This window comes from Poecilia formosa, unplaced genomic scaffold, assembly GCF_000485575.1.
Source record: "Poecilia formosa unplaced genomic scaffold, Poecilia_formosa-5.1.2 Scaffold104, whole genome shotgun sequence".
Lineage (NCBI taxonomy): Eukaryota > Metazoa > Chordata > Actinopteri > Cyprinodontiformes > Poeciliidae > Poecilia > Poecilia formosa.
Genome location: NW_006800043.1, coordinates 1,674,481 through 1,684,417, shown reverse-complemented (window position 1 = coordinate 1,684,417; position 9,937 = coordinate 1,674,481). Strand labels below are relative to the sequence as shown.

General features: G+C 37.4%; 1 protein-coding gene across 1 annotated transcript; it reads right to left on the bottom strand.

Annotated features, from left to right (window-relative positions):
* Positions 1-266: 266 nt before the first annotated feature.
* LOC103143042 (uncharacterized protein C2orf82-like) lies at positions 267-6,659 on the bottom strand. The gene is made up of 3 exons (XM_007559426.2): positions 6,387-6,659; positions 2,032-2,208; positions 267-837 (listed from the first exon to the last, which is right to left on the bottom strand). Exons 1-3 carry the CDS (start codon positions 6,454-6,456, stop codon positions 728-730), a joined length of 357 nt encoding a protein of 118 aa, XP_007559488.1. The 5' UTR covers positions 6,457-6,659; the 3' UTR covers positions 267-727.
* Positions 6,660-9,937: the final 3,278 nt, after the last annotated feature.

Below are 9,937 nucleotides of genomic sequence, written 5' to 3'. Positions count from 1 at the left end.
ATTGTTTTTATATATCCAATGAAATATAAGAAGTCACGTCTAAATGGTTGGCTAGAAACTCTGAGACAAATATATATATATCTATATATAAAAAAACAAACAAAAAAAAAACAGGTTAAGGAGTTAAATTTGAACACAACATTCATCCAAAGTCTGACTTTATATTTACTCTACGGAAACTTCCAGTCCACTATTTCTATGCCCTAAAAGGATTAAAAGAAATGCTCTCTTCTTTTTCTCAACTCCCCAGATGTTTCCAAAGGACAGAAATGTCTAAACTTGTTCTGAGTTTTCTTGTCCTGAATTTTCTTGAACAAGTTTAGAATTTCAAGACACTGTAAGTGGAAAAAGATGTAAGAAGTTATGGAAAACAATTAAGATACTTTTATGAGTATAATTACTAGAAAAACAAAAAAAGAGAGCACAACCGACAAACACACCATCTCACGATAAGCACTGGTAGAGCCAGCCAGTATTTATGATTCATCCACACCGAGAAGCAACTGGGGTGTTTTATTTTTAGTTGACGGACCTGCCACAATTTCTAGCTCTCAGGGCACAAAGCATCTCATCTCAAAACGAAATACGAGGGGGCGAGCTCGGCGTTTGATGAGAAAGACAAAAGACAGAGACACAAACACTCATGCAATACAAACACACGTACACACACACACACACACACACACGCACACGCACGCATACAAAAAGGGAGACGCTCTCTCTCCCTCTAGGAGGCTGTGAATTTCCTGATTGTGATGACGATGAGTGCGAGGAGGACTGATGCTCCCAGGAAGACTGCAACAACTATGGCAGTGATGGCCCCCGGTCCCAGAACTCCTAAACACACAGAGACACAAACATTAACTTGTAATTTTTAAATGATAATTAAAATAAAATAAAATAAAATAAAATAAAATAAAATAAAACAAAATAAAATAAAAATGGGCAAAAAGCTATCAAAACTAGCTGGCCTTATGGAAATATATAACTGCCACCTTACTTAAATCACTAACTTACTCTGATTGCCTAAATTGTTTTGGAAAGCTCAAGTTTAATTTCTCTAGCCGCAACAATAATGGGATCAATTAAATTATCTTTGACTGAACCTACCTGGAAACATGACGTGAGTTAAAAGATAAAACAAAAACGGAAATGCTTAATTTAGGTTCACGTAAACATTTCTAAGCCATCGTCCACCATCTGAGGAAAACAACATGGAGCAGTTTCCCAGAAGTGTCCAGAACTCCAACACCACATTGAAAACTCAAACGGGAAATCAAAAAAACAGCTGAGAAAACATTAAAAATGTTGCAGACCCTAGTCTCCATGACTAAGGAGCGTTTAAGATTCAAAAATGAGAAAAAAACCCGAGACTGAGCAACAATGGCATTCATGGGAAAGCTTATGGGCAACTGCTACTGCTGACCAAATAATAAAACAAAACATGAAAGCATGCTCCCATTTGACAAAAAACAAAAACAACAACAAAAAATCATATTTAAATAGAAGAAGACCATAGGAAAAAATATTTTGTGGTATGATAGGATTGGTACTGTATTTTTAGAAGGTATGCATCTAGTTACATAAAAGTATAAAGAACTTCAAAAGACAACAATTCTTTCAAAATGTTGAAGGAAACCGTCTGCTCTGTTTGTGACCTGACCTCAAGTACACTTGGGTCAACCACTACAACGTGGCTTAATTTAGGTGGTCAGAGATGTAAAAGACTGTTGCAAATGACTGATGGCAGCTGTTGCACCAAAAAGTGACACATAAGGTCCAGACAGTCAAACATATTTTCACATAATAACAGGTGGGATTGGATTACTTTATGCCTCTAATAATAAATTATATTCTAATTTAAAAACTGGATTTTGTATTTATTCTGGATATTTCTGCCTGTTACAATGTGTGCAATGGCCTTAAACATCTAAGTGTGATATAAAAGGAAAAGAAGAAATGCAAAAGATTTTTTTTTTTTTTTGCTGCGGTGTAGGGGTGACTCTCAATACAATTTATTTAATTTTTAACCTTCGCCTTCGTCCAGGATCGGAGGCTGCGTGGAGTCTTCAAAATCAAAGGTGTAGGTCTGTCCTGGGTTGTCCAGGAAATGGCTCTTGGTTGTAACTTCAGTCATCCACACTGGTGGATCTCCAGACATGGCATCCTGGTGGTCCCTGCTGGATAAGGCAGGGTCCAACACCGTCTCTGCACAGAGATGGTGGAAAAAAAATAAAAAAATAAAAAATGACAACACAAGCTTGAGCTGCTAACTGCAGAACCCATGATGAGGTACATCTTTATGCTAATAGGCCTTTTTGTCGTCTCTGGGTGTGAACAGCAGCGTGCATGGCCTCTTCTGTGACTCTTTAAACAGTCGGTTTCTTGTCTAGACGAGCTCCGAGTATAAACGCGTCTTTGTAACGGATGGACAGTTTCTCAGGTTGACCCACAGGTACCCTGTTGCTTTTTATTTTTTATTTTTTTATAAAGGCTCCACTAAATTTCCGAGCAAACAAACAAACAAACAGACAGACAGACGGTTGGAGACGGTGAAAGCGTCCAACTCTGTGCTTCTTCCGTCCTTCGCTTTTTCTCTCTCACCGTACAAATTTAGTCTCGTCTGTCATTCCTCTGCTTCAAACGCACGACTTTTCACACTTTGGTGGGAGAGGAACAAAAGCTGTTTCTCTGAGACGTATTTTGATGTTTCCTAATGCAACAGTTAGAGTTATGCTCATGAAAATGTCAAGATAAAGGGTAAAAATAATTAACCTTAATGTTTTTTTTGTTTTTTTGTTTTGTTTTTTGGTTGTGGCGTCCACTGTCGTTGCAGTAGACAAACATCAGAACAACTTTGCTCTTGAACTCCAGTGGAAATGTGGAAAAATTTCAATCATCCCAACTGAGAAAACAAACTCCTCAGGAGGCCCACCCATTCAGACGCTAAGTAATTACCTTATTCAGTTCTTGACTACGCGCATTCCAGCGCTACCATAACCCAAATATATCTGCATTCAGCCTGTGTTTTCTGTGAAACGGGCTTGCTTCTTATCCTCTGATAATTTACAGACTTTAGTCATAAACCAAATGGAGGAGCTCAGGCGCGTGATCACGATGGGGTAAATATTTTCAACGAGATGTCAGATGTGGCATCTGCTAACATTCTTAACTTCAACTTTTGATGTGAGTATTTTTGATGCAGTCGTGTTGACTCCGAGCTGTGAGCAGCTTCCTGTCCTGCGGCTGGCTTTGGGTCTGGAGGCCCAGGCTTGTGGCCAGTTCAGCCATCAATGAGGCCTTCAGCCGACGACACAAAAGGCAGCTTGTGCGGCCAAACGGACCAGCAGCCTTCAACCAGTAACAGCCGGACAGGCCAAAAAGCAGGTACGGCCTCGGCACTGGATGTCAAACAAACTTTTTTTCATTTTTTTTTATTAAACAGACCCCGTGTGTTAAAATGGCTTCTGAACTCTGTGATTGAATGGAAGGGTGAAAGAAATTAATCAAATTCTGTTTTCCGTACTTTCTAGCTGTTTGTTTTCATGAGGGGAGGCTCACTCAAAACTTTCAGTGGTGAAATAATAATTTAATTCAATGTGTCATCGACTCTACGTGTCTCTACTCGCGCAGCTGGAGGTCAAATTTACCTTTTGAATATTACAGATATAATACAATGTGCAAATTGCTTCAAAATTGCACAAAATTATGACGTGCACAACTGTGCAACTTTAAGCTATTTCAAGTTATTAATTACAATCTTTGAAATTTGGTGTATTAAAAACAACTGCAAAATAGTTAGCTTTTAATTTGCTTTAGTGTTTTTTACCATCTTTTCAGAAGGTTATCTAGTTACTTTTCATCGTTGTACTGAATTCAGTAGCTTAAAATTATTTTGCACACACCGGCCATTTATTTATTGTATTAAAGTTGTTTATGTGCTATATGTTAGTAACACAGAGTTGGATTATTGTCCAACATGATCATTATTTGTTCATAATCCTTTGTAAGTTTTGGTAGGTTTTTTTTTTAGCTAATCCTCGTTCATTCATTGCTAAATTTGAAATAATGTTTTTGGGGTAGTTCAAGCACTTCTTTGTGATCTCTATGTACCCATTTTAAAGTGTAACTGTTGCTTTTAACTACTGTTTTTATTCTTAAATATATACATATAAAAAGATGAGAAATTGTTGATCATTACAAAATTTAAAGGTGATTTAAATGGTATCTAATTGAAGCTAGTTGGGGTTGTTTTGTGTGTAGTTTTTAAAGTGCATCTTTTTAGTTATTTACTCCATTTAGCCATTTTAGGCATGTCCATGTTCTCCCTTGATAACTTAGCCCTGTAGCTTATCATGAATTGTAGCTAACCACAGACTAGCTTTTGCTAGAGTGCCAATTTTAATTGTCTTTTGTTTTAATTAAACTACTTTGTTGTAAATGTTAGTGTCTAATTCCAAAATGTCACCATTATGTTTAGCTAAAGTATTTCTTGAACTACTAACTACTGCTTGTAGCAGTTTTTTTTTAAAAAAAGATGGCTTTATAGTTGATCATAATCTAGCTTTAATGTACGTCGAATGTACTGTGCTTTAACGCACATCTGTTTGCTTGTTGCTTTGGTGTGTGTGTTGTCTTTATTCATAATGTCTCTGGTTACAAACTTCTATCCAAATTGAAGCACAAAGTTAGCTTTGATTTTAGCCATTTCAACTTACTTTTCAGATTGCTCGAAATAATTTTTTTTGCTTATAAATGTACATACTGTTTTAATGATTCGATAACTACTTAATATATCTACTCTTCACATATTCTACAGAGTTGTTGTGCAGCGCAGGTTTTCTAATCTCTCCACATTGCAGGGATTATGTTCCACGTATACAGCACCTTTTTTTTTTTTTTTCTGACACCCACACATGATTTTGAGATCGGTATCTTGCTCTTGGTGATTTTGTTATGCAAAGTGAAAAAGTAGATAATTTCACCACCATTCTTCTGATTAGATTGTGGCCCAGTTTGCCTGTTACACGTACGCATTCTCTGGATCACTGCAGCCCTCCGTCTGTCGCACCTTAAAGATGAAAAGTTATTACTTGTAAAAGCGTGGTAGACACCAACGGAGGAGGATTTCAGACAGTGGAAACACAGAAAGCCATTTGTTGGTACCTCTGGGCTCCTCCATCAGGATTTCACACCGGCCAGAGAGATGACCAAGAGTCCAGACAAGGGTGTGTGAAAACTAACCTTACAGAGCCTTGGAAGAACAAGCTATACATCCACAACATAGAACTGGCGTCACCATCTGTCCCCCTTATTCACCCCTTTTTTTTTTTAACTACCACATGTTATGCTAAAGTTTTCCATGGAAAAATATGGAATTCACTGTTCATATTTTATTTTCTTTTAAAAAAAAAGATGATATTTGTGTTGTAATAAGTCAGTTTCTTGAATATTCCCAGCTGAAACTTGGGTAATTATTAAACTATGTTGCCTAAGATTTCGTTGCATATACGAGATGTCGGTTTGCTTCCTCATGCTGAATCAACACATGAGGCTGGAAGTCACACTATATCAGATATTGTGGTCAAGTCCCGAGGCGTTACTGGATGGCAGCCATCTGTGCACATGACAATCGTGACACTTCGTAAAAATCCCAGTAAGAAAAGTAATTGAGAAACTAAAACCACCGATTTTACTGATTCTGTCCATCAAAGACGAGATTGTTTCCAAAGACTTTCCAAAGATATATACAACAAATAGGACATTGTCTTTCTTGTTGTCCCACTGGCGTCTTTAGCCCTTACAATGACGTGAGATTCACTGCTGCTTTAACATTTCTTTATATTTTTAATAGGGCGACGTGGTAGAGAAAAGACTTTTTCCTATGCGAACAAGTTGATGCTGAGCTAAATGTTTCCCACGTCTTAAAAGTCTCTAAAATATCAACCGGTGGCAATCTGAATCACTTATGCTCAGGTTGAGCAAGAAGGAAGTGATTTTTTTTTTTTAAAGCTTCATAAGAACATCAGGCCTCATGAAAGCAACTGAGTCATCATGACTGTCACAGAGCAGCTTTCACAGCTTTAACAACCACATCATTTACTTCTGTCGACGCATGTAAAGGAGCGAGTGAATTGGAAAAGAGGATTGCGAGAAAAAAAAGGGGCAAAATTCACACACCTTCAACTTAAAAACACACAATTAAAGAAAAACTGACTGTAGGTGTAAGAGGAAAGAAACTTAGCAAACTCTTAAAGGGCAAATTGAAAGGCTGAAAAAGCAAAAGGGTTATGTCTTTTTGGTACATTTTCCACTTAGCGTTTCCAGGAGGAGGACAGGAGCCCTCCTCATCACAAGCATGAAACGATGACGGAAATAAGGTTTACCTGTGTGTGCAAGGACCGACAGGAGGCTGAAGAGGACCAGGACAACCCTGCAGACGCTGCTGTGAATCATGGCAACTGCGACAGTCGAGCGTCTTTAAAAACACCTCGGGCCGGAGCTTCCAGCAAGTAGCTGACCCAGGAGGGGAGAAAAAGAGGAATACAGGAGGGCCGGAAAGGGAGAGAGGTCCTGAGCTGAGGCGGTGAGAGAAGAGGTGGGATTAGGTGTGTGCAGGAGCGTCCGGACAGTGTGCGCTCTGTGAAAATGCACAGGGCCAACCCACCCTAAGACACCTCTGAACGAACAGTTCAGCGTTAATGGGTAAACATCTGGACAGACGAGTGTGTGCGGATTAAATCACAAAGATTTCTACCCAAAGTTTTACACATTCGACCTCGAATCAAACACATCTGACTGAAAGACCAGTAAAAGGACGACGGAAAACTTAATTTATTCAAAACTACACTGTCTTACCTGCTATAACAACTCTGTTTAGATATTAGCATTGTACGTAAACATGTTAATGCTACATGCAAAACATCTGAGCTAAAAGACAAATTGTCCACGAGTCAGTCGATAGCAGTTGTTATTTTCTGTTATTCGTCCTCGGATGTCAAACCCTGTAAAAGTAATTATTATATTAATATCTACTTATACACGTTTTTGTTGTTTCCACTCTGTAGCGTGCGCCCGAGACATTTAATTGATTTTTGCGCGAGTGTGGCTTTTAATCAAAGCCAGAGACAACAATGAAGCCATCATAGGCTGTACGGAGCGTAAGAACAAAGCTGCACTGCCCGCTCCCCCATGTGTAGCTGTGCATCGATAATTAACTAGGTGGAATAAGGTAAGTACAGTAGGCTGTGCTTACAAGAATGACACATCTGACTGTTTAGACATGTTTCCAGGTCTGAAAACGCCTCGAGTCAGTCATGGTCCAGAAACTAAAAGGTGCACCATGATGGCATCATGGGATGGCTACATAACCTGATTTCTCTAACTGGCTATTAAATTAACCTGCTAATAGTAACTTATTATACCTTGTTGCACATCTGTTCCTGTGCAACCAACAGAACATCAAAATAGACTTGAGAGCTATGATTACATTGAACTGGTGTTTGTTCTCATATTTCTGCTGAAGTTTATGTTTAGAATGATTTGTGTTAAATGTAATATAAAACAATGTTACATTATGCTCGCAGCATTGTGGGTTATGATTTTTTTCTCTTTTAAATAAAAGCAATTAAACTGTTAAGACATTTTCTAAAAATGTTTACGCACATGACGCAATTCTGAGATGTTTTTAGTATCTCATACTGACCCCGGCCTACTTGAGAGCAAATTTAATCGAACAAAAGAGATTATTTCCCATTTCCATTTCCCCTGGAGTAGTGAAATCATTGTCAAATTAATGGCCCCTTTAGGCAGATGCACACGCATATTGAAGTGTTAGATCAGGATGTTTTATGTTAGTAAGTTTGAGTTAGAAGAATGTGTGGAAATTTGCTATTACATTTTGTTATTTAAATATAGCCTCATTGAAAGCAATTAGCAATAAAACAGAACAGTAACTTCATTATATTTCCAGTCTCCAGAAAAGATTATGACTCTTGGAGCCTCAAAAGTGGCATATTACTCCTGAAAAAACAAAACAAAACAACAAAAAAATCAAAAAAACTCTAGCCCGGATATTTGTTAAATTAAACCTAAATGTTAACTTTTAGATTTAATTTTGTTTTTTCCCCGTCTTTATTAGACTAAATGTATCACTTCTTCTAGATAATTTCTTAAGCTAGCTTTACCTAAAACAACTTCTGTGTCTCTTATCTTTTACTGTCTCAGAGTAAAGGGAAGCAGAAGTAAAGAGTTCAAGTGAAAGCTCCATTTAGTGAGGGACACTAAATGTGTCCCTCACTAAATGAGGGACACATTTACTTTTACTGAAAGTAAATGCTTTCAGTGTAAGAAAGCATTTACAGTGTAAGTGCTTTCTTACACTGTAAATGTCATCAGCGCAGCGAACATGAGGTGGCTGAGCAAAATGTACTTGAAGCAGGTTTAGGACCAAATAAAACAGGGAAAATTACGCTCTCCATGTTTGAGGTGAAAAATCACCATAAGGAAAAAAACAACAGCTTTCAAGCAGCAGTTCAAATGTGTGCCAAGTAGAAAGTGATTTGTAAATGTTATTGGATCGTCTTAAACTCCACTACAGCAAAACGGTACCTTTGTTAGCCGCTAATGGTTGAACTACACTTTACCAAACATAAATATTTGAACTTATTTTAGGAGTATCTACTTATTGTGGTTTTTTATTCTGTGCTTGTTAGATCCTCTTACTTTACTCATCTGAGTGTCTTAAAGTTGACAGAACATATATGCTGCAGAGGGCATAAAATCTCAAATGAAACCCTAACGTCTAACTTGTGATACAGCCAAATACATGTGATCCCCTTTTTGGGAGGTCTGTTAAAGTAAAGCTGGTTAAAGTTCAGACATTTATTTAGATTACAAATGTAGTTGCTGACTTTGGCCATGAATATATATACGTCGTATGTGACGGGTAAGCTTCTTAGTTTTGAGTAGTTTAAAGGATTTGTGCACAATTCAAGTAAAGTACACTTTTCTGCATTTATCAGTGGATAGCACTATTTTTTATTTAGACTACATATCTACCTTTCAGTTTTTGAAAACAATGTAATAGTTTTCAACTATTACATTATTAACTTAGCAACTAAGTTGCTAAGTTAATAAGAAAAAGTAAATCACATAGTATTACACAATACATAATTTACATATCAGGTCAAAATATGGCAATCAGTAATCAGTCATTAGTAATTACCTTAACTGTTAATCAGTTTATTTTGGGAAACGATGCCACTCTTTTCTACAGAACTAAACCGCTTCTCAATTTTTGCACTGGCTTTTAGGTGTCAGCAGACTAGCGATTTGTTTTCACGTTGGCACAACAGAGCGCATGCTAGTCGGTGGTTTTCCTTTCCTCTGCTATAAGCAACCCAATGGACACGCTAGTTTTACTTCCTAAGACGTTATCAGCTGTTTGTGACGATGCATTGTGGTTTAACGCCCAAAATCTAATCTTGGGTGTGGAAACAAACCGTCAGTGAAAATACATGTCAGAAGAGAAATGCCATCTGAAGCAAGGAGCTGGTTAATGTTAAAAAAAGTAAAATATGGAAAAGCATTTTCAACTTCATAACTAATTAAATATGACACAACCCTCATTCATATATAGTTAAAATATTTACATACGTTGTGTAAAAAGACAAGTTGTCGTCCCAATCTGATGGCAAATAACCTCAAATCTCTCCCATTTTAGGTCAGGATTAGAAAAAAATGTTTCTTATTGCTAAATGCAATGTACAAAAAATGTTTTGAGAATTATTTTGAAGTTACCGTCTTTAAAATCAGAAGCTTAAATGCTCTAAGATTAATATCCCTTCAAATCAAATCAGAAAAGTAACTTCATGCCTTCAGCTGTGTAACACTACACAGCAGTGCTGATGTTAACCTTCAGTCTTCCTTCTGCGCA

Bases quoted from the DNA above. Each gene is read 5' to 3' on its own strand.
- LOC103143042 (XM_007559426.2), bottom strand. From the start codon at position 6,456: ATGATTCACAGCAGCGTCTGCAGGGTTGTCCTGGTCCTCTTCAGCCTC. The intron at 2,209-6,386 runs GTAAACCTTATT...ATCTCTGTGCAG, and splicing joins GTCGGTCCTTGCACACACAG to AGACGGTGTTGGACCCTGCC. The intron at 838-2,031 runs GTTAAAAATTAA...CTGTGTGTTTAG, and splicing joins GATCCTGGACGAAGGCGAAG to GAGTTCTGGGACCGGGGGCC.